Raw genomic sequence first — 25,315 nt, forward strand, 5'->3', positions numbered from 1 at the left:
GATGGGGAGATGAGCCCACAGTACCCTGGTACTTAGAGCTTCCCACACCTCACCAACCCCTTCATTCTTTTGTTCAGAAGAGCCACTCTTCTGAATATACACCCTCATAGTGTGTGTATCGCTGTGTAAGTTACTCACATTTGAGGTAACTTGAGCCTGAAACACAATAACATTATCAGCATCGTCGTCATCAGCATCATCATTTTCAACATAAGCATCATCAGCATCCGCAGCATAATTATCACCTTACCTCAGCCACCATCACCATTGCCACCATCATCACCATCACCTTCAGTGACGCCATTTCTGTAAATAAAAATAACAATCATCAACACACCCATATTCAAAACCATCACCACCACCATAACCACCACCACTATTACCAACAACCATCTACACCATCACCATTACCATCACCACCACCATCATTAACACCATCATCACCATTAACACGATCACCACCATTATTAACACCATCACCACCTCATCACCACCATCATCACCAATACCCGCCATACGCCAATAATTGACGGTGATGTCACCACGGCACCTGTGCCATGCTAGGTGCACTTTGAAGCCACGTGAAGTGTAGAAGACTCACAGACAGGAGGTCACGGAACAGACCCAGCAGGTGCCATGGGTTGGCTGACTGAGATGACTAGTACATGTGTAGAGGACTCGTTGGGGGGCATGGCGGTCACGCTCGCTGGCTGGGGCGATGACGTCACGGGAAGTGACGTCATGCGCGCCGGCCAGCTGGATGACGTCATGTCCCTGGGGGATACTTAAGGTAGAGCCCGGGACGTAAGCGGGGTCATAGCTAGGAGCGGGAAACGTGAAGGGTGGGTGTTAGGACCAGGGCTAGGAGAAGGGCTAGGAGAAGGGCTAGCGTAAGCGCTAGGAGTGGCTGCACTCCGCGACCGGCCGAAGTTGGATCAGCCCTTGGCTGGTGCGGAGGAGGCAGCCCGGACAGCCAGCTGAGCCAAGGAACAGACCGTGGGGAAGGTCCGAGTAGAGGACCCAACCTAGGACCCCTAACCCCTGGGAAAGTGTTACACCCTTAGTGTTATATTGGCATAAGCCCTTAATAAAACACGTCATATACCCTTACTGGAAAACTTGCCTCTGAGTCGTCCGACACTCTTCAACACATGCACCAGCTGTACCCCCTCCTGTGCCAACTCGCTGCATTTTAGCCGCCCAGCCTTGTAACGAGCGTCGCTCCTCTGCCCTCAGTTGTTGGAGGGCAACTATCTACAACTGCTCAGTAGCATTCTTCACGAGCCTCCTCCATATTTATCTATTCAATTTCGATAGATTATCTACTTAGTCTTTGCCAGTAGTAGCTAGTTTTGCACATAACTTCAACAATATCAAAATCAATTGAGTGTCCTTGTTGGCCCGTGTGTTCTGCTACAGCTGACAGTTGTATTTAGGAGAAAAATGAAACACTTAAACTCTTCGGATAGCTACCGCCTTAGCGCTGCATGGAAGCGAATCATCAAATAATACAATATTTAAATACATGCCTACAAGAGGCAGCATACTTCAATACGGATTACCGTTGGTACGGCTATTTTAATACACACAATAGACAGGAAGGACAAGTTCAAAGGGCTCGCGTAATGCACATCCATAATGTACGTTGCCTCAGTAACCCCCCCCCCCCCCAGCATGGTGCAAGAGCGCACAAGCGTGGTCACCACATCTACGCGTATATATAAGGAACGAAACAGGTGGACTTCTCCACAAATATGGCTGTCGCCTGATGAATCTAGTTGTAATTACTGGCGAAACGTCGTACTCAGATTGTAAATGTTTTGGCTTGGCTCTCCAACACACCGGTGTGCTGTACTGTGACGAATTGCCATGTTCTGTTTACGTGACAACCCTTATTAGTTGGCTGTGTCGGTTGATGGCGAGTTTTAACGGCACATTTATATACGTACACGATCTAACTCAAAATAAAACCTCAATTATTGATGAAATTGGTCGCGAAATCCTGCTACGTGTTAAACGAACTCGAAGCTGTTTATGCATGCGTTGGCTGGGCATGCGGGCTACGTGACTTTCACACAGCCTGCACCACACGCTCACTACCTGCGCTGCACTCTACACGCTGTAGTGCACTACACACTGCGCAAAACAAGCCACAATGCACCACAGACTACAGTACACCACACTCGGCAGTGCACTCACTTATAGCACACACGATACAGAACACCCACACTCCAGTACATGCGATATAAAACATGCACGGACAAGAACACACGCACACATAGATACACGCAAACACGCGGACACGAGGATAGATAACCACCATCATCACCGCCACCACCATCACTATTACCACCACCACCACCAACATCACCACCATCACTACAACCGTCATCATCACCCCACCACCATCATCACCATCCTCATCATTAACACCATCATCACCATCATCATTTACACCATCACCATTACCACCATCGTCATCACCCCAACCGTTACCACCACCGCCATGTTCACTGCACACACACACACACCATATGAACCATTGAAGGCTGAATCGACCTAAGTGACGATCCCAGGACAGGATTCAGATATCCGATGTGGTGTGCTAACCACTGCGCCACCGCTCCACGCTTTATAGACACGAAGACAAAGATCCCTCGTGAGCAGCACCTATGAAGGCTACCGGCACTGTGGCACAAAGGGGGTGGGTGGCCAGCACCACACCCGGCTGCCTTTGTCTCCCTCGCGGCGATGTTTACTACATACCGCACCAAGTACTCAATTGAGGCCGAGTCGACCTCGGGGAGGCAAAGGACTGGTATAGAAATCGTCACTGGTGTTGGCCGTGAGCGGGAATCAATACCTGATCGCCGGGTATTTCGGGTCGCTAACCGATACACAGATCGACACACACAGAGAGACACACAGAGACGGATGGACAGACAGAGAGACGCACAGAGAGAGACGCACATAGAGAGACACATAGAGAGAAAGACGCACAGAGGCAGAGACATACACCGAGACATACACAGAGACAGAGACGCACAGAATCGAATACACAGATACACAGACGGATACACAGAGACACAGATACACAGACACACACGGAGACAAATACACAGACAGAGAGATATACACAGACAGATATACAGAGACGCACAGAAAATATACAGGCACAGAGACACGCAGGGAGACATACACAGACACGCACACACAGAGGCAGATAAAGACACAGAGAGACACACACAGAGACATATACACACACACAAAAAGACAGACACACATTGAGAGACAGTGACGCACAAACACACACACACACAGACATGCATAGATCCAGAGAGACGGATACACGGTCACAGAGACACACACATGCAGACTCACATAGACGAGGTGTCCCAATTAATCTTTCGATGAGTCTCTGAGTTTCTCTGAGTCTCTCTCTGAGTGTCCCTCTCACACCGCTATCTTATCTTGTCTCTCTCTACCTGCGTCTCTGTTTTGCATAATTCACATTCTTGTCATCGCTTCCTCCTCTTCAACCGCCTTGAAGCTCCAGCGACAGCTTTTTCCGCTCTGCCTCCCCCTCTCACTCCAGAACAGCCAGGTTGAGGCAAGTGCTGTGAGCTTGAACTGGCAAATACCTGGTTAGCTACCAACCACCTAACCCAGCCGCCTTTGTCTCCCTCGTAGTGATGTTTACACACTGTTTACACACTGCATCAAGGTACTGCTGCTGCTGTTGTTGGCCGAGTGAAAATCTAACTCGGTTCAATCAGGTCCCGGGTTAGTTGCGCAGCGCGGTAGTGCGAATCACTGCGCCACGGCTACCGACTCGCAACCTCTCTCACTCACTCCCCACACACTCAGCCACCGACTCACCCACTCACTAACCAATTCACCTACCCACCCACCGACTCACCCAACCACCCTTTCGTTTCCGTGGCTTGGCATTGCTCTACGAGGATATTGCCACTATTGTTGGTTTTCCATTGTTTCCCTGGTGCACCTCCACCATTTCGGATGAGGAATTCCCCGAAATCGACGACTTGCCTGACTTGTGGCACTATTGAGGCGAGCTTGCTTGTCCGTGTTCCGTCCTCCGGGTAAGCGCCAGACAGACCATGTGACTGAATGTCGTAAATAACGTGTAACACGTAGTAAATAGCAGGGGCTTTCGCGACCAATAGCCTAAGTAAAAGTGATTTTGGGTAAGATCACGTAAATATGAATGTGTCAATCTTGATTTGAAGCTTTGGTGACTGCAGGAATCCATACTCTTTGGTTCTTTCGGTAAAGTCACGTAGGTATAAAATAAAATAAATCACGTTTCACTTTCCCACCTGATGAAGGACGCTTGTGTTGCACCCGAAACGTCATTTATTTCATTTTATACGTACGTGACTTTACTGAAAGAACCAAATAGTATAAATGTGTCGTTAACACACCACCTCCTAACACAGCCAATTAGGGTTTGTCACGTAAACAAATCATAGCCAATGAGTTACTACTTTAGCACTAACCGGTGTGTTGGAGAGTAAAACCGCAACATTTCCCACTTGAGTACTGTAACGTTTCGCTGGTGCTCTTCTGCACTCTGCTATTGCTGGAGGGCGACTGCATCCAACTGGCCAGTAGTGTCCTTCACGAGCCTCCTCCACAGAGGCTGATCTTGTCCACGCAGCTCCATATCACCCTGTACAACATGAGTCCATTTCTTAACTATCCTGTTTTGCACCCATTTAACCCCCTCTATCCGGCCAAACAATAGTTGTTTGGGCATGTGGTGGCTGGGCATGCAGGCTACGTGACCCATCCAACACAGATTTGCTTGCTGGAGGAGATCACCAATGGGACTGTTCAGATCGTTCAAGGATTTGTGAGCTCAAATAATCCAGCCTGCAGGTTAAACCCTGGATGGATCGTAGACAGGCCAGCCTGAATGTATCTAACCGGCACAGATGTTCCATTCGACGGGTCCACGTTTCGCAAGCGTAGAGAAGAGAGTGCATGACTGGCCGAGCAGACCCGAAGCTTAGTGTGGAGCTACAGATCATCCCCACCACCATCTTCACCACAACTACCACCACAACCAATGTCACCATCACCAGTAATATGTTTAATTTACAGTCGAGAAGCCTCATGATATTCATCACCACTATCACCACAACCATCACCAAAGACAAAGATCCCCTGTAAAACATTAACAGGCTGTTGGGGAAAGTGCTATTAGAGAGCACCTATGCTGGTGGCCAGCACCACGCCCGGTCGCCTTTGTCTCCCAAGTGGCAATGTTTACACACCACACCATGTAATCATTTTAGGTTAAACCGACCTAGGGGAGGTCCAGGACCTGTTCATATAATCGTCACTGGTGTTGGCCGTCAGAGGGAATCGGACACGGGCCGCCAAATTTGTAGCGCAGCGAGCTAATGGCTCCACTACCGCTGTATAAATAATAGTCGAGAAGCCTCCACGATATTCATCATCATCACCACCATCACTAGCAGCTCCTGACAGGCAGGGTTTTCTTCAGGGCACGCAGGTGATGCTGTGCCAATTCCCAAATGCATTCACGAGGATTGAGAGAAAATAAGTGTGTGAATACATTGAGGATTTATAGACAGGAAGTGAGTATATGAATTGAAGATCAACAGACAGGAAGTGGGTGTATGAATTGAGGATTGAGAGATAGGAAGTGGGTGTATACATTGAACATTGAGACGCAGGAAGTGGGTGTATACATTGAACATTGAGAGGCAGGAAGTGGGTGTATAGATTGAGGATTAACTGATAGGAAATTAGTGCATTAATTGAGGATAAACAGAAAGTGAGTGCATTCATTCATTATGTAATCACTGGTTTTCATTAGGCCCACTGTTACTGCTCACCTCTCTACGTGTGTGCTATGAAGAAGGGCCATTGCCTGAAACTTTGCCTTCTCTACACTTTTGCTTTGAATGAGGGGGAAAGTATGTGGGGTCGCCACGGTGACCAACATATGTTAACTACATCGCCTGGTATGCAGGAGGTTGTGGATTCGATTCCAACCCTGACGCCTTCTATATATTTTGAGTTTTAGTATCTCTTGCCGCGGTTGCATGGATTTTTCTCTGGCTCCAATTTTGTCCCTCCATATTTAGAATCAACATGAATTAAGAGTATTTGGCTACTATACATTGCCACGTGATAAGCCACTTTGTTGAGGTATATATATATATATCAGTCAGCCTTACCTTGTAAAATAATAAGTTTAGTTTTAGTTTAGTGAGGGAGTCGGTGGGTGGGTGAGTGGATAGGTAGGTGAGTAGGTGAGTGATCATGTTTCATGTTATGCCACAAGTAAGACTTTGCTGTTTTTTCCTGGATTTTTCTGTTTCGTGTAGTCACTTTAAGATGTTTATTGTTCACGTTTTTTTTGTTGCGGTTGTACCTGAGTCAAGAGCCGCATGGCTCACAGAGATATACCTAATAAATGAAACTGAAACTGAGTGGTTGAGTGTGTTGGTAAGATGGTGGGTGAGTGGTTGAGTGAACGAGTGGGGAATATGGTGGGTGAGTAGTTGAGTGAGTGGGTGTGTGGGTAGGTGCGTGGGTGATAGGATAGCTGGGTGGGTGAGTGGGTGGGTGAGTTACTAAGTGAGCGATTCGATGAGCGAGTAAATACGCGTATATATATTCCCCTTGTAAGCCTCCTCCTCCCCCTCCCGGTCCTCCTCCTTCTATCCTTCCTCCTCTTGACCCTCGAGCCCAGGGTTGTGCGGGGGGGGGACAAAGCTCAAAGTTACACATCAGATTTAAACCCCAAGACCTGATACGTAAGATTCCACGCGACGCCAGTGAGTGACTGCATAGCGCAGGCTGGAACAGGAACGCACATCTAGACAGTGCATGTCGCGAAAACCAACCGTTGCCTATGAACATCTGCTGGCAGTTAACCAAAATCAGTCGGTTCTGTGTGAGTCTGTGGGTGTCTGTGTGTCTATTTCTGATTATATGCGTCTCTGTGTGACGAGTCTATTGTTCTCTGTGTGAGTGTGGGTGTCTGTGGGTCTTTCTGGAAGTCTGTGTGAGATTGCGGGTCTCTGTGTGATGAGTCTGTGTGTCTTTGTGTGAATCTGTGGGTCTCTGTGGGTCACTGTGTGGTGAGTCTGTGGGTCCCTGTGTGGTGAGTCTGTGGGTCTCCTCCTCCCTTCCCACTCCTTATCCTCCCTGCTCCTCCTCACGCCTCCTCCTCACTCCTCCTCCTCACTCCTCAGCTCATTGAATGGTAAGATCCACGTATGGGCTGTCCACCCCTGGCTTGGTGGTGGCGCTGTCCAACTGCGAGTCTGGGCATTCGTAGGGCGACGTCGAGTGCTGAACCGGAGCCTTGAAGTTGAGGTAGTGAGGCTCCTTCTTCTGGGCTCTGCCCTCATCGTCCAGCTGGAGATGATAGAGAGAAGTGGAGATAGGTGGAGGGGAGGAGATTAGAGATACACAAAAATAGAGAGAGATGAGAGAGATTTGGAGGCGATGAGAGAGATCGAGATATTCGAGAGAGATTAGAGAGAAAGAGGTGGAGAAGATGAGAGAGAGAGAGAGAGATGAAGAGATAGAGAAGTAGAGGAGATGAAAGAGAGATATATAAAGAGGGGGTAAGGAGATGAGATACATAGATACAAGATAGAGAGAGGAGATATAGAGAGAAAGGTGGAGGAGATGAGAGAGATACAAGGAGGGGACGAGAGATGATGGGTTAGGAGATCGGGGGAGACACAATGAGAAACGGATATGTTGGGATGACATGGGTCTCTACGCGATTCTCTACGTGGGTCTCACCTCTTCGTAGATTTCATCTTCATTATCCTGTTGGGGGTAAGAGAGAGATTGAATCACGTGGGTAAATGTAACGTTCCTCGTATAGTTTCAAGGAGCAATAAACCATCATCATCACACGAACTCCGGTCACCCTCGTAGCAACAGCGACTTTTTGGCTAACCGTCGAACAAAGATGGTGGTCTCCGCACCGCATAGCGCTCCTGCGGCCGTCTGGAATGCCCTTCCAATATATTAGGAAGCCACTGGAGCTCTGTACATTAAAATCATCATCAAGATTGATATGATTTTCTTTAGAACTGCGTGTTGTGTTTAGTTTGTTGTCCTACATCCCCGGCACCTCTGATTAGCGCCGTTGTCTATGTACGGTGCGAAAGAAGTTCAAAACACATACTTACAAAGATAAAGATCCCCTTTATAGCATTAACAGACTGTTTGGACAAGCCCTGTTAGCGAGTTATGGCTATGAAGAAGGCCGGAACAGCAAACGAGGGGGTGGGTGGTCAGCACCATGGCCGGCCGCCTTTGTTTCCCCTTTGCTGATGTTCACATACAACTGCACCAGTTAATTATTTGAGGCTGAGCAGAGTGGTTGAGTGAGTGACAGAGTAGGTGAGTGAGTGGGTAAGTGAATGAGTGGGTAAGTGAATGAGTGAGTGTTGGGTAAGTGAATGAGTATTTGCGTGAGTGGGTAATTTAATGGGTGAGTGAGTGGGTAATTTAATGGGTGAGTGAGTGGCTTAATGAGTGGGTGAGTGAGTGAGTGGGCCAGTAAGTGCGTAAGTCAATGATGGGTGGGCGAGTGAGTGAGTGGTTGAAAGAGTGGATGAGTGGATGAGTAAATGGGTGTGACATTGCCACTGGTGTTGATAATGATGATGGTGCTGATTGTACCTTCATCGCCTCCCGCTGAAACTTAATACCAGGCAGTTCATCAGGCACCTGTGATGAACACAGAGATCAGGTTCAATGGCCATGTGGGTGGGCGCGTGAATGAGTGTGTGAGTCAATGCGTGGGTGAGTGAGTGGGTGAATGAGTGATTGGATGAGTGTTTGACCGAGTAGGTGAGTGAGTCAGTGAGTGGGTTTATAATTGACTGAATGGGTGGATCAGGGAGAGAGTGAGTGTGTGAGTAAATGAGTGGGAGAATGAATGGGTGAGTGAATGAGTGGGTGAGTCAGTGAGTGGGTCAGTGAGTGTGTGAATGAGTTCATCAGGCAGATGTGATGAACACAGAGATCAAATCAGTGGGTGGCTTCGCAATGGCTGTGTGGGAGGGTGGGTTCACAATGGCCGTGTCGGTGGGTGGGTTCACCATGGACGTGTCGGAAGGTGGGTATGGCGTAGTGCATGAGGCATACCCATTAAGCTGGAGAGAGAAACTAGTGTATTTGGGCGCGGTCCTTTGTGTGGAGCCAGGAGGAGGCACAGCGTGGTCAAATCGGCGTGGTGATATGTTTTGAGTGGAACAGGCCAACCAGGGGGAGGGAATCTCAGACCATTTATAGTCGGGCATCTCACGTGATTGGCCAAGGGGATAAACAATGGGCTGAGAGTAGCACTTTAAAAGTAGCACCCAAGCCGGCAGTGGGGGGTGGGACGAGCTGGACGAGCTCCCACCCTCTCAAGCAGCGACGCGAGTGAGGACCAGGGGATCATCACTGTAAGTAGCAGTTGAGGGCTGTCTTCCACTCCATGGAATATATATTTTATAGGGAAACGTTAGGTGACATTGGTATTATTATTATTGTCATCTGTTTCCAGCGGCCGGCCTAGGGATTGATCCAGGGCAGGTGGGACTCCTGGGACGGAGCAAGGGCATGATGGATGCAACGGAGATCCGTCAAGAGCACACAACGAATGCTCAGTGTCGTCAACATATCCTGGACGAAAATGATCGCTTTTTCTGCTGGCACAACAGATTCACCAACAGCTACCAGTTGATGTGCAAAATCGAAGCACGAGAAGTTGACAATGCACTTCAAGCGGGAGAATAAATTCCATTGGTCAGTATGGTGCTGAGACGTGATCGTCAGTCGGATCAACGATGATACAATGCACCAACATCAAACGAAGTCGCGATGGTCTTCGTCAACCAGGATGGCGAACCACCATTCGAGCGTGCCATTCACATCTACCCGAGGAATCCACAGAATCCCAAAAGGCAGTTCATTAACCTCTATTTCAGTCCCAACATGGATCCCATGACGTACGCGATTCTACATCCATACGGCGAGCCAGGATGGTAACCGAACTGGCAGTGCGAGGCTAACGAGGGGGCACAACTGAATAGAGTTCGGAACAACGTCAGCATGCTTCAGTATAAAGCAGCTCAAACGGCGATTCGACTCAACAATGGTTGGTGAATTCGTACCTGCAAGTCAAGGCCAACAATCTCAACTAGAACCGCCAAAATCAGCAGTGACTGCGAGCAGAGCAGTACCAAGGTCTCGCAGACCACATCACAAAGTTAGCCCAAAACGCAAACATTGCAGCTGGCGTCGCAGTCAATCCTCCCTTTGAGCTTCGAGGGATCACCGAGAAAAATGCGTGAGCGATGCAATGTCGATCTTTGCGAGATGGGGTGCACCTGACCTCTTCATAACATTGACTGCAAATCCAAGCTTGCCATAAATCACTGACAACCTTCGCCTGAGTGAGCAGCCATCAGCTCCACCCGACTTGGTGGCACGTGTGTTCAAAATCACGTTGGACGCTCTGATCGATGATCTGACCAAACACGGTGTGTTTGGAGAATTGAAGGTCCATGTCTACACCATCGAGTTCCGGAAGCAAGGCCTTCCGCACGCCCACATCTTTGTGACTCTGCAAGCTCAGGACAAGTTCACAATCGCCGAACGGATCGACCAGTTTGTATGCGCCGAAATTCCAACGCGGAACCATCCCCGACTGTGCGAGATTGTCACGAAATGCATGTTGCACGGTCCATGCGGCGCTGCAAACCTACACGCCCCCTGCATGAACAACGGAAAGTGCAGCAAGGAGTTCCCAAAAGTTTTCAACAACACCACAATCCCGAATGTTAGCGGCTACCCACTCCTACCGTCGTCGATACGCTGAGCAGGCAGAAGTCCAAGGCGTTTCGATGGACAATCGATACGTCGTGCCATACATCCCCTACTTGACGCTCTACTTGACGCTCAAGTACAATGCGCACATCAACGTGGAAGTTTGCACTTCCCTTCAAGCCATCAAGTACATCTATAAATACATCTTCAAGGGATTCGATTGAGCTAACATTGTTCTCACTTTGAACGGACAGCCGGAACTGCGCTAAGATGAAATCACCAATTTCATCGATTGCCGCTCCACAGGCGATGTGGCGGCTCCTCGAGTCGAAGATGCATGATCGCTCACACACAGTGAGGGGACTGCCAGTCCATCTGCCCAACCAACAGACGTCGCGTGAAAGGTACTAAGAGGAAGCAACGAAATATGTCAATGGGAGAGTGGTGGTAGGAAGCTTGCAGCGGAGCAAATAATTAATTCCCTGCGGAGTGCATATACCTTTCACGCGACGGTCAATGGTATAGGGTATAGCATATTGTATAATAATAAATAGTATTAAAGTGTAATGTTTAATACAATGTATAAGGTAATATATAGTATCGTAATTGTATAGTGAATATATAGCAGTGTGGTATACAGTTGGGTGGGTAGAATAATACATAGTGTAATATTACAATGTATAGTTTATAAGCATATTAGTTGCTGCGGCGCTATATTATTAACATTCCTTCCCTTTATTAATTCTAACCTTCCTCCCTTTGATACTGCTAATCCTGCATAATGCATGGGCATAATGACTGTAAAACCCCTAGCCAAACCTCCTACGCATTTCACAAGTAGTACTAATCGCATATCTGCATTTCCCAGAAATATGCTAAATTCCTCTTTATATGCAAATTATTTTGTCAAGCCGCTCTTCGCCCCTCCATCCCAGCATAAATAGTCGCTCCAAGCCTGGGGCGTGCCATTCAGACTCTGTCTCTCGACAGACCTGTTCTCCACCTGAAGACGGCTGCTTGCGTTGTGGCTGAAACGTCGTGAGAATAATTTTATTATATTTTTATTATTTTATTATTTTCCTTCTATGTGACTTTACCGAAAGAACTAAGAAGATGAATCCCTGCAGTCACAAAATCTTTAAATCGAAACGTTGTAAATGGTTTTGAAGGGCACCACAGGCACCCCCAAACAACCTCGTGTAGAAATAAAAGCTGACATCCCTAACATTCAGGTATCTGAGTGGTCTAACACCAGCTCGAGTCAATACACCCCAACTGTCAGCCATCGTTGATGGGCAACGTGACAGTGGGTTTGCAGTGACCATGTCGGTTGGGGTGTTTGTGATATCCGTGTCAGTTGGTGGGTTCACAACGTCCATATCAGTTGGTGGATGGGTTCACGATAGCTGTGTTCGACGGTTGGTGGGTTCACATTGGCCATGTAACTGGGTGGGTTCACGATGGCCGAGTCCTTGAGTGGGATTCACAATGGCCATGTTGGTGGGTGGGTGGGTTCAGAATGGCCGTGTCAGTGGGTGGGTTTACGATGGCCGTGTCAGTTGGGTTCACCATGGCCATGTCGGTGGTTGTGTTTGCGATATCCGTGTCAGTAGGTGGGCCCACAATGATCATATCGGTGAGTGTATGAGTTCAAGATAGCCGTGTTCGTGGTTTGGTGGGATCGCGATGGCCGTGTCGGTTGATGAATGGGTTCACGTTGGCCGTGTCTATGGGTAGGCTCACCGGCAGTTGGCCACGGGTCGCTGGATTCGGGATGTATCTTGAGGGATCCTCTGTAGCAGAGGTGTTTTGAGGCTTCTGTAGGGCATGGGGCTGGGGCAGAAGAAGAGAGAGGAGAGGGGGAGGGGTTTGTGAGAGAGTGAATAGGTTGTGAGTTGGTGAGTGAATCGATGAGAGAGTGAATAGTGGGTGAGTTATATTCTTGGTTCTTTCGGTAAAGTCACGTAGAAGGAAAAAAAAATCCCACGACGTTTCGATTGCAACACAAGCAATGGTCATCAGATGTGAAAACTACAGCAAGAAAATTTGAAAAAAAGTGGCGTTTTTTTCTTAACGTTAGCAAAACCGCCACTTTATTATTTCCCTTCTATGTGACTTTACCGAAAGAACCAATAATATGAATTCCTGCAGTCACGAAAGCTTTAAATCGAATAAAGTGGATAAGTTAGTGAAAGATGAAATAGTGAGTAAGAATGTGATGGTGAAGAGTGAGCAGGTTGTTAAGAGTGAATAGTTAACGAGTTGGTGAGTGATTGATTTTAGTGCATTGGTGAGAGAGTGGATAATGAGTGAGTTGATAAGTGAGTTAAAAGCGAGTGAATCGGTGAGAAAGTTAGTGACATGGTGATTGAACAGCGATTGAGTTGGTGAGAGAGTGATTAGATAGCAAGTACGTTGGTAAGAGAATGAGTGATATGAGCTGTGAGAACCTCTTGGTGTTGACGATATTGACGACGATGATTATGATCATGACGATGATGATCATGCTGATGATGACAATGATGACGATGATAATGGTCATGACGATGATCGTGATGTGATTACGAGGTCATTCATCACCAATGCTCACCTCATTGCGTCGCTTGCAGTAGCAGACGCTGAGCGTGATGACGAGGATGAGTAGAACCCCGGCTCCCACTCCGACTCCCACGCCGATTCCCAGAGCAGAGCTCGGCGCGGAGGTCTGGGGAGACGCGTGGGGAAGTGGGGAGACGCGTGGGGGGGTGGGGAGACACGTGGGGGGGTGGGAGACGCGGGGGGGGGGAAGACGCGTTCGGGGAGATGCGGGGGGGGGGAGACACGGGGGAGACGCGGGGGGGGGGGGAGACGCGGCGGGGGGACACAGGGGGGGGAAACGCGGGGGGGGGAGGAGACGCGGGAGGGGGAGAGACGCGCGAGGGGGGGAGACGCGGGGGGGAGAAGCGGAAGAGACGCGGGGAGTTAGATGGGGGGAGACGTCGGGGGGGGGGGGTGGAGACGCGGAAGAGGCGTGAAGGGGAGATGTGGGTGGTGGAGACGCGGAGGGGGCGACTCGGGTGGAGAGTGCGGAGACTTTTTTGATTGAGTTAGGAGAGAGTTAAGGAGATGTATGTTTAACTTATTTCACACCGTTCGTCGCCAACTGTGCGAATCGGAGGTGCTGACCCCATCCTGACAGTTTGGTTAAACCTCGTAGGGGATAGTCCGCCCAAGTGGAGTGTGCGTGTGTGGGTGCTGATGGAATGTGTACAATATTATTCTACTCACTGTAGGTCGGGCGACCGTCGTCACCTGCAAAAATAACATCATCGTCATTATTAGTAACATCATCATTGTCAGCAGCATGATCATCAGTGGGGAGACAAAGGCGGTCGGGCGGGCGTGATGCTGCCACAGTACCGACCTTCATACATAGGCGCTTCCTTCTTATTTTTTTGTACAATGTCACATTCAGGTGATCAAAGCCAGGAAAACCTCGTCAGGAGCAAGCGCAGTTAGTGAGTGTATCATCGTCGCTCTCGTTCAGTGTTTTTTCACCGATTTTTTTTCAGGGGGGGGGGGTGGGACATTTGCCAACAAGACGTCAGCAGTGCGAGTGAGGGACCACGCCACACGTTTAGGAACAACCATTGGGGGATTTGACAGCAAGCAGTATGATGATGTTGATGACCAAAGGTTCGGGGCTGTCGTTGGGTCCGGGTCCTGGCTGCTGTCGCTGTCTTCACCGTCATCTATCTTCATCGTTCGGCCACATGGCCGATCCTTTGCATGGCTCTCATTGTCGTTGCTATATTAGTCGGCCAGCTATGTAGATAGACGCCGACGATGGGGCTGTGTAGATGGGTCGGCTATGCGTAGTGGTGTATATATATGTCGCCTAGTGATTGTGCCTAAAGTGTGAGAAAGAAATTAGAAGCCCTCTATATGTTGTCTCGGAAGTTGCTCACTACACAGTGAAGAACAACGGGGTAGTACATGGTCTCATTCCATAGTTAAGTATATAGTAGTGTGTCGTGTAGTGTATAGTCGCGTAGTGTATATTAGTGTTGTGTATAATAGTTCGAATGGTGTGGGCGAGCCGAGGTGGGGGTTCTTAATGTTACCGATTGATTATAATTAATATTCCACCAAGGTGGGGTATTCTATCAGCAGGCTTCATCGTCAAAGCGTGTTCAGAAGAAAGTGCCATTTGCCAACTTCCTTAGTTCAGAGGCCTAATGATGGAGAAAGTTTATTATAATGAATTTTCACGGTATAGCCGTCTTTGTTCGTACCTTGTGTAGAGGCAGTGCGTGTGTGGAGGCAGTGCATGGTCTAGGGGTCACGAGGGGCAATTACAGAGTGGAACAATCTGGGAAGTTGAGGAATGGGCTCGAGAGTTCGAGAAAAATGGCGTGGCCATGGGCGGAGTGAGGGCCATGCTGGGGACAAAAGGAGGGAGCGTAGTTTGGGGCGGCCGTGGGATTAGGTCGATTGTCTTCATTCCGTCGCTGTCTTCATATCGTCGCTGTCTTCAGGTCATCGCTGTCTTCACATTGTCGCTGTCGTTGATGTCTCCATGTTGTCGCCCTTAGCTTGCGATCCCTGGACCAAATTATCTGCATGTCATACCTGGCCAAGTTATCTGTGTGTCATCCCTGGCCAAGTTATCTGCTTAAAGCACCCTAAATAATACATAACAGAACCCTCTACAGTTTGTGTTGTCCGAGAATCATTACACTAGTATGGGTGCCAAACGTTAAAAATCGCCACGGCCCACGGGGGGAAGAGATTCATGTCTGGTATGTGCCATATGCACAACCACCCTGCCTGGTCTTTTCGGGACAAACCCTTGTGGAGTGGGGGGGCTGGTTTGTAGGGGATGGAATATAACGGTGTGGCCCAGCGCAGTTGCACAGTGGAGACCCAAGGTGGCTGAGGTTACATGAGGTAAAGGGGGTGGGGGGTGGTGAGGGGGGAGAATCCTCTAAAAACCCCAACTTCTGGAAGCAACGGCGCCGTTCTGTCTTGTTTTAATTGGCGGCAGGTGTTGCCAATTAAAAGTTTAATACAGTACAACGAGTTTTCAAGATTCCAATTGGAGGACGCTGCACGTGCCAAGTTGATTGACATACAATTCCAGAGGCAAGAGACGAATGTCTACTACCCAGCAAGAGGCAACGGATGGGCTGCTCAGGAGGGAGAGAGGCCGTGAACGTGGGACTACATTTGTGGACTTCAGCGGGCACCACTGTGTACGGTGGAAGACAACGACCTTGGATCACCCCGACCACCGGACTCCAGGAGAAACCAGCGATGACTACCGGGCAGACGGCTCCGAGACCCAGGCTGCAGCCCTGTTGAGTTATTCAACGTGGGGATAGAGGAGCCGGCCGGGTCCCTGGACTGTCCTTGCATAGAGTCTCAACTTCACAACCACGACTGCAGCCGTTCAGATTTGTTCAACGTGAGGTTGAAAGCGTCTACCAAGTGCAAAGGCCGTCTTTTGAGTGGATCTTTCAAGAATACAATTGTAAATGCAAAACAAGATACTCCAGTTGGGTCCTGGGAATCCTTGAGGCTGCACACGATCCTGACTGCAGATTCGTGTACTTATGCTTATTCATGCTGCTTTTTAGTTTTTTCCGAGACTGGAATGTGTGAGTGTACGAACGGTCCTCTTGTTTTTTTAGTATGTTTTACTAGCTTTACTACCCGGCTTCGCCCGGGACTTGGATTCTCGACGCCCGGCCGCCTTTGTTTCCCCAGTGGCGATGTTTACACCACGGTTACTCGTTTGAGGCTGAGTCGACCTAGGGGAGGCCCAGGACCGGTTCAAATGATCGTCACAGGTGGTGGTAGTAAGTGGGAATCGAACTCGGGTCGCTGGGTTCATAGCGCAGCGCACTAACAACTACACTACCGCTCGCCCCACACACGCGTCCCCCGTCCATAGGTACACATACACGCGCTTGCTACAGACACACATCTTTTAGGGTGCGTACGGCAGTAAACGACAGAAATAATAAAGCAATGCTGCGCGAAGAACGTCTTAGACCTGCAAAACATTTGTATGGCACTTTACTCACAGAGGGTTGGGGGGGGGATGCTTGGGCATGTGCTCAGAAAAGTAATTTGGTCAATGACTGGCTAGAATACAGGATTTTAAGGAATAGATGCGTCAAAAAAATACGACATGCAAAAAATAACTACTTCTCTTCCACTCTCCTTGAATCTCATGGAAATGCCAGGATTTTCTGGAAAACAATCAAATGTATCGAAAAGGCATCCAAAACAGATCATCTGCCCGTTCAGCTTAACCGAAATGGGGAATATTTTTCAGATCCCCAAAAAATAGTTGACAATTTTAACCTTCATTTTTCTGAAGCTGGTACCCTATTTGATAATATATTGGGAGTCACCCCTGCTCATGCAAATTCCTACACCCCTATCCAAACATTAAGCGAATTTAGTTTTCAGCCAATCCACGAAAGTAATGTTCTTAAACAACTGTCCTACCTCAAAGGGTCCTCCTCTACCGGAGCAGATAGTATTCCCGTCTTTGCTCTACTAAGTGTTGGTCACCTAATATACAAACCTATAGCCCATATTTTCAACCTGTCCATCAAAGAAGCATCAGTTCCTCTAGAATGGAAACATTCCTATGTTCGTCCACTTCACAAAGGGGGCCCTAAAGATGATCCAAATAACTACCGACCTATCTCAATTTTGTCCCCGTTGATGAAAATTTTTGAAAAATTATTGACCTACCAAATTAGCAGTTTCCTGTCCGCCAACAATCTATTACATCTAAAACAATCTGGGTTTCGAAAAAAATACAGCACCACATCTGCTGCATTAGACTCTCTGAATCACATTTACAGTAGCCTTGATAATAAGCAGTACTGCGCCTGTCTTTTTCTTGACTTGTCCAAAGCTTTTGATACAGTAGACCACAACATCCTGCTTAGTAAAATAAGTTGCCTCGGTTTTTCCGAAAACATAGTAAAATGGTTAAAAAATTACCTCTTTTCTCGCACCCAAACTGTATTCACAGAGGGTTGGAGGTCAAACAGTGTTAAGATAACAAAAGGGGTTCCACAGGGTTCCATTCTCGGCCCCCTCTTGTTCTCTCTTTATGTAAATGACTTGGGCACTGAACTGGATTATTCCAGGGTAAATCTTTTTGCAGATGACACGGTACTAATTACTGCTGGCCGCTCTCCGGATGACGTGATTGCTAAGCTCCAGAGTGATTTCAACAAACTACAACATCAGCTAGTTGCTCTTAAACTAGTCCTAAATCCTGCCAAAACCAAGGTGCTATGCTTCTCACCAGGACTAAAGCGGGAAGTTATTTTCCCCCAATTACATTCCTTAAATAATGATCAAATAGAGCAAGTCAAGATCTATAAGTATCTTGGGGTCATCCTGGATTCAAAACTGAATTTTGAAGATCACATTGATTATATTGGGAAAAAGACAAAAATTAAAATTGGTTTTCTATATCGACACAAGCACTGCTTCCCTCCTATGTTCCGTTTGGAATTGATTAAAGCTACCATACTGCCTCTACTTGATTACTGTGACATTGTGTATAAATCAGCCCCAAGTACTGTACTGAAGAAGCTTGACTCAATGTATCACTCGGCCTTAAGATTTGCATTGAACTGCCCATATAGGACTCACCACTGTGATCTCTACATTGGGTCAAACTTAACATCTCTGAATGTTCGACGGCTTGTGCACCAGATCTTATTTATTCATGATGTACTTGCAAAAAAATCTGCAGATTACCTGCTGAATCTCGTCTCTGTTTCAAAGAACAAATTTGACCTAAGGTCTACACTCATTTACCAGCTTAATATTCCCTATTGCCGTACATATACTGGAGGAAGGGCCTTTGCTATTGATGCCCCCAGGGTCTGGAATGCTGTTGCAAATAAATTGAAACTTGAGTCACTACCTATGAGATCTTCACTCAAAACTGCTCTAGAGGAGTTGTACACCCCTAGCTGCCAGTGCTATTCAGTGACCTAAAATTAAATGTTTCGCTCCGGATGATCGCTACAAAGTATGGCCTGTGTTTTGATTTAGTGTGCTGATCTTAAAGGTGCATTGAAAAATTACAATACTCCGATTGATGCTCCTGCTGTTGTGGAGTGACTCATGCAGCCAGCTATGGCTGCAGGGTTTTGGTAGTAGATGTTGTTTATGCCATTTATTGTGAAAATTCCGTCACAGTTCCTATGGTTGCTTTTTCATTGCTTTCATGGCTTTATTTTGGTGATTTCGAAAAGTGTATTGGTTTAGCCATGTTTGTTTGTTGTAGTACAGAGTTAGACTGATGGCCTTAATCTAAGCTGTCTTGTGGTTGTTGTTGTTTGACTTGCATCCCACTGAGATTTTTGCACACAGCGTTGGTGTACGGTGTTTTTTCTGCAATATTTTTGCTGTCTTTTCTTGAATTTTCTGTTTGCACTTAGTCACATATTCACTTTAAGATGTTTTTTGTTCATGTTTTTATTTTTTGTTTGTTGCGGTTGCACCCGATTCAAGAGCTGAATGGCTCACAGGGCTATACCTAATAAATGAACTTGAACTTGACATGAGCAGGCACACTGCGTTACGCTTCCGCACGCGCGGGTCACATGACAGATGTGACGTCACAGCTCACTTGCCGTGCAAAATATATGCATTATTGCGCCCCCCCCCCCAAAAAAAATACAAAAGTAATGTTTTTATAAGTTTTGCATGGTGTATATTCTGGAAAGTACCCACATGGCAAATTTCACGTTTTTTGCATGTCGGGAAGTACGCTAAACATTTTGAACAGACACACATTCACAAATTTCCCTTTTTTATATATATAAATTACCACGGTGCTTTGTTAATGTCACCACACGGGGGCAATGCGTAGCCGTGTGCTATTCGAATTTCGAGGAAGTTTCAAGGAGTCGGTTCTATTCAGCGTTCGCTAACTTTTGACACGCCAGTACATTATGCGATAATTTTGAAAAGTCTTGTACTGATTGTTCTGAAGTTGTCGAGCGATTGGCGCTTTGCAGAGTTGAACAGTTTATTTAGAATTGCCCTGTGAGCTAAGAAGCTCTTGAATCGGGTTTCATCGACAAAGCAAAAAAACTGTTAAATTAAAAAGACAACTTTGCAACAGGTCGCATAAACATTATGATTGCAATAAATACAGCAAATACTTTGTTTTCCTTTATTTTCCTTTATTTTATTTTACATTAACTTGCTAATCTCTTTCTCCATTTTCTCTTTCTCTCCCCCGAGTCGTTCTTATGCGACCACGGAAGCTCATTAACTTTTACTTATTTTACTTTATTTTACTCAATTTATTTTATTTTTATTTTACATTTACTTGCGAATCTCTCCATAATATGTCTCCATAATCGCCCCATTTAACTCAAACATATATAACCCCTTATTTGCAACAGTTCTCTCACTATTTGAGGATGACCGCTTGTGTTGCGATCGAAACGTCGTGATTTATTTTATGTAATTTTTTCCTACCTACGTGACGTTACCGAAAGAACCAAAGATTATGGATTCCTGCAGTCACGAAAGCTTAAATTTAAAATTAAACACAGCAGCGAAAAAAGTCAACAGGTAAATCAAATGTACAATATATTACTTATAAATGTAATATTTAAGGAAAGGGAAGATTGAGATTCAAGACATATTGTAGATGCGGGAAGTTATTATCCGCCAGTGTTTGAGTCGTGTCCTTGAACAAAGTGTCATACATTCTAAATCTGAAGACTCTGTATTCCGGATTGCGTTATTGTATGCCGCCATTAAAGCGCTTTCAAAAGTCCACATTGGTGCCCTTGAAGGAATTGCATGGGAGAGAGAATGGAGCCGAATCCCTCTCTCTCCCATCTTAATATAAAAGAGCAACCATCACAATAGCATAGTTTATAATAGTGTAGTGTGTATATCTGTCTGTATGTATGTTGAACTTCTTACGCACCGTACGTAGAAAACCATGCAAATGGGATGTGCTAAACCCATGCTTCCGGTGAGTTGGAATCTTAGAGGGCAAGGTCCATGCGCGTGTAGTGTGCGTGCATTTGCTGATGGGATGTGTACAACGTTCTTCTACTCACTATAGGTGGAGAGTATGTGGTATCCTGCAAAAACAGCATCACCAGCATCAGTAACATCAATCATCATCGATATTGAAACTTATTTTCTAAACTTTTATTTTATTTTACAATTTGCTTATCGTCGTGTGGGAATGTATAGCAGCCAAATTCTCTAAAATGCGTGGTGATGATTCTAATGTGGAGAAAAAGCCCGGAGGACCCGGAGAAAAATCCATGCGACCACCACGGGCAAAGAGACACGCAAACTCCATATATACTGTACAGCAGGCCTCGTGGTCGGGATCGAACCCACGAACTCCTATATAAGAGGCGAGGTGGTTAACATCTCGCATCATCATCGTCGCTGTAATAGCCACCACCATTATTATCAGCCCCAGCAACAACATCACCACTCACCACCATCACAACCAACGACAAAAACAAGAACCGTCGTCCATCACTAAGTGGTGATGACATCACCATGGCGTTGTGCCAGGCTCGGTGCATCTTAAGGCCACGTGACGTGTTGTGATATAAGGTCATGGGATAGATACAGGTGCCATGGGTTGCCTAATAGATGCACCACCACCTGTGCTCCCCACTGCGTTTTAGCCTCCCAGCACTCTGCTCCTTATTGTGAGCGTTACTCCTCCGCCCTTCAATGTTTATTGAGGGCGACTGCCTCTAGCTGACCTGTAGAGTCCTTCACGAGCCTCCTTTTTAGATGTATTTATGAATGCTTTTGTATTTAGTTTGTCCTTTCCTCCGATTACCACGGTTGGCGTATGGTGCAAAAGAAGTTCGTTATACGTGCATACGTAGAGGTCGATCTTGACTACACTGGTACTGAACATTGGTAAGTGCACTCAACTCCACATCCTTCCTGTACGCATCAGCCTATCTCCATACTCTAGCTCATGCCATACCCTTCTAGCCACCTCTATCCAAAGATAACCTGATTGGTAGTGCATAAATCATCACTCGAACTCCGGTCATCCTCGCAGCGGCTTTGGCTGGCCATCTGACAAAGACGGTCACTGCATCGCGTGCTTTGGGATGCGCTTCTGCAGCCGTCTGTAATGCTCTTCCTTCCGATATGAGGAAGCCAATAGAGCTATGCACTTTACAATCATCGAGATTGAAAATCATTTCTTTCAAACTGCTTTTTGTGTTTAGTTCGGTGTCCTTCTGCATCTCCGCTTTGCACGGTTGGCTATGTACGGTGCGAAAGAAGGTCAACATATATGCTACTATGCACTACACTGCTATATACTACACGACTATACACTACACCACTGCAATTAGCACGGTTGGCTACATAGGGTGTGAAAGAAGCTAAATAAACACAGTAAAGCCTCGCCTGCCGGAGCTCACTTTCCAGCAACTATGAGTTCCTCACAAAATCTAGAATACTTCAAGCCCAGGATGGATTGTAGGCAGGCCAGCCTGGAAGCTTAGAGAAGGGAGTGCATGACTGACCGAGAAGGTCCGAAGTTTTGTATTGAGTTATCAGGCAGGCGGCTTCTACACAGCGTGCTGCCTGGCAAAGGGACGATGTTTAATAATCCTTCCCAGGACCTTTCCCGGCCTCGCCCTAAGGAGGGAGATGCCCCCTTAGTTATTACAATTGGCACGGTCCCCCTTGTTAAAGAGGGGGACCACCAGGGAATCCTTCCAATTCTGTGGAACCTGTCTAGTGGTCAGACGGTTATAATGCTGTGATTATAGGGCAGTCTGCACACAAACACCATCCTCTCACTCAGCAGTTCGCTTGGAAGATCATCTCTGCCCGGTGCTTTTCCTGCTCTCAAACTCTGGATCTCTCTTCGTACTTTCTCAACAAATGGCACCTCAGCCAGCCACAGGGAGTGGCTTCATCCTCCAATATTTGACACACTGCAGCGCCAAGCAGCGTTAACCAAACATTTCCCCCGTGATATAATCTGTGCTGAGGGAATTTTCCTCTCCCATACCCTAGCAGAAATGCTACAAATCTGCGAACATGTTCCTAGGGGTGTGAAATTGCTTAACTATTTATCTTATGGACGTTAATATGTATGGTATTGCAAGTGACTTTTTAAATTGAAAATAAAGAGTGATTTATTATCGCCAGCTTCTGATGCAGATTTCATCTCCTCAGGAAACTGCAACCACCACTCATCCATTCAGCGAAGCACGGCTCTCTGAACCTCCGAGCGAAGGCTGGGGTAAGCCTCTACATTCTTTGACGTGTGATGTTGTAGACGGTGGGAGTCTGCTTGTCGTTTTCTCGCAGGCAGCCGAAACACCACCTCTGTCAGCCAGGGTGCCTCGGGAGGTCTCGACCGTGTACCCAATGCAGCCTTTGCATCTGCATGAGCAAAAGTCATCTGAAGCTTTCCCATTTACCCTGGGTATCATGAGGTATGTGGGTGGGGGGGGGGGTCGATGCCAACTCCAGCTTCAATCAGTGATTATCTTCTCGCATCTAACAGGCCACTGTGGGTTTGAATGGCGTCCAAGATGGACGCCCAACATCATCTTAGAGATAGCAAGCCAATTGTCAGTGGGCAGATCAGCTCCATGGAAATTCCTGGTGTCAAGGAAATGGGCCTACATCCGCTGTTCCCTCTATATAGTCCAACAGACCTTCTTGCTTGGACCCAGCATCTATCCATGATGTTGTGTGGATGCGTCAATACCGGAAAAGCATGTTGTTGATTACAAACCTAAGTCTAGAAGCCTCCTGCTATTGTAATTGAACAGATTTGATCTATGCCTTCCAATTAGGCCAATCCAGGGGTTTGCATTATGACTCACTTGGGCATTAAAGTCACAACAGGAGGACTCCATCCTGAAGGGCCACTAGAGCTAGCACATGTGACAATAAATCCTAGAAGACATCTGAATCATCAGCCTAGCCTGCATCCCTCTACTGATGTCCATTTTCAGCGGGGGGCATAAGCAACCACTACCACTATTCTTGTGCCCTGTTGATGGTGAAGCGAATAAACAGTAATCTGAGACACCATGAGGGGAACGGCTGATTGTTTTCAGCCTCTCCACCAATGGCATTGCTCACAGCCACCACAGCGTTACCGACCGGCAGCCATCACCACTATCACCACCACTACCACTATCATCAGTATTATCATCACCATAACAGCAACCATCACCACCATCACCACTGACCGTTGGGTAGGGTTCACACGCATCTGAGAAGCTGGCTCCAGGAGGTCGGGGGAGATTAAACTGTTGAGACATCATCAGCAAAATAATGATGATCAGCTGCAACATCATCATCAGCAACATTAGCAGCCTCAAAAATATGATGACAAACATCATCAGCAGGAGCATCAATACGTACCTTGTAGACGATGATGGCTAAAGTCTGCGGGACAAAAAACAGGACATCACCATTAACATCAATGATTTAATCAACAACAACAGCTCACGTTTGCCACTGAGTGGAGCTGACATCGCCACGGCGCTTGTGCCAAGCCAGGTGCACTCTGAGGCCACGTGAAGTGTTAAAGGCTCACGGATAAGAGGTTACAAGACATCATTGTAATCGGCAGCAGCATCTAGACCATCACTTCCATCATCACCATAACCACCGCCATCACCACCACCATCATCAACATCATCATCATCACCACCATCACCATCCTTACCACCATCACGGAAATCATGAACATCAAAAGCCGCCATTCACCACTAAGTGGCGGCGGTGTCATCATGGCGCTGGTACCAGGCTAGGTCCATTTTGGGGCCACGTGAAGTGTTGAAAGCTCTCCCTGCTGGCACAAGGTCATCGCACAGACCCAAGTGTCATGGGTTGACTGCTGTGCTAGCCTAGGTGTAGGATGAGGTCACGGGACAGACCCAGGTGCCAATATGTCAACTTGACTAAGATGACATCTTGACTAAGATGACTTAGTCAAGATGACATCATCTTGACTAAGATGACTGGCAGATGCATCAGCTGTGCCCCTTATTGTGCCAACTTACTGCGTTTTAACTACCTGGCACTCCGCTCGTTGTTGTGAGTGTCGCTCCTCTACCCTCGGTTGTTGCTGGAGGGCGACTGCCTCCAACTGTCTAGTACCATCCTTCACGAACGTCATTCTCAGAGGCCCGATCTTGACACTGCTGGTACCGGTAGTCAACAAGTCCACTCAGATCCAAATCCTCCTGTACCATATCAGTCTACCTCTACTTTAGCCCATGCCATGACCGTTTAACCCACTCTATACGGTCAAACAAAATCTGCCTCGCCATGCAGTGGCTGGACTTGTGGGACACATGGCCCAGCCAACATAGCGTCACCTGCTGGGAGGAGCTCACACATGGTGAGTCTGTCCAGATCTTTCAAGCATCTGTGAGGCCCTCGCATAATC

At 47.3% G+C, this 25,315-nt stretch overlaps 2 protein-coding genes across 6 annotated transcripts in view; both read right to left on the bottom strand.

The window, feature by feature from the left end:
• LOC133359651 (uncharacterized) overlaps positions 1-4,941 on the bottom strand; it is a 49,105-nt gene extending 44,164 nt beyond the window's left edge. For 2 of the 3 annotated variants that reach the window (XM_061578127.1, XM_061578125.1), the window contains exons 1-3: positions 3,382-4,941; positions 251-306; positions 139-156 (exon numbers count right to left, since the gene is read on the bottom strand). In XM_061578127.1, coding sequence (XP_061434111.1) covers positions 139-156; positions 251-304 — 72 coding nt within the window. In that variant the 5' untranslated portion in view covers positions 305-306; positions 3,382-4,941. Of the gene's footprint in view, positions 1-138; positions 157-250; positions 307-601; positions 696-3,381 lie in introns of those variants that run through there. The other variant, XM_061578126.1, reaches the window with a different exon arrangement.
• Positions 4,942-5,095: 154 nt separating this feature from the next.
• The window catches only part of LOC133359652 (mucin-2-like), a 40,843-nt gene continuing 20,623 nt past the window's right edge, over positions 5,096-25,315 (bottom strand). For all 3 annotated transcript variants that reach the window (XM_061578130.1, XM_061578128.1, XM_061578129.1), the window contains 9 exons: positions 24,283-24,306; positions 24,108-24,167; positions 20,958-20,981; positions 14,113-14,136; positions 13,436-13,549; positions 12,589-12,678; positions 8,710-8,757; positions 7,819-7,845; positions 5,096-7,422 (listed from right to left, as the gene is read on the bottom strand). In XM_061578130.1, coding sequence (XP_061434114.1) covers positions 7,258-7,422; positions 7,819-7,845; positions 8,710-8,757; positions 12,589-12,678; positions 13,436-13,549; positions 14,113-14,136; positions 20,958-20,981; positions 24,108-24,167; positions 24,283-24,306 — 576 coding nt within the window. In that variant the 3' untranslated portion in view covers positions 5,096-7,257. The remainder of the gene's footprint in view (positions 7,423-7,818; positions 7,846-8,709; positions 8,758-12,588; positions 12,679-13,435; positions 13,550-14,112; positions 14,137-20,957; positions 20,982-24,107; positions 24,168-24,282; positions 24,307-25,315) is intronic.

The sequence above is a fragment of the Lethenteron reissneri genome, chromosome 65 (assembly GCF_015708825.2).
Source record: "Lethenteron reissneri isolate LAM-NWPU_2019-01 chromosome 65, ASM1570882v1, whole genome shotgun sequence".
Classification (NCBI taxonomy): Eukaryota; Metazoa; Chordata; class Hyperoartia; order Petromyzontiformes; family Petromyzontidae; genus Lethenteron; species Lethenteron reissneri.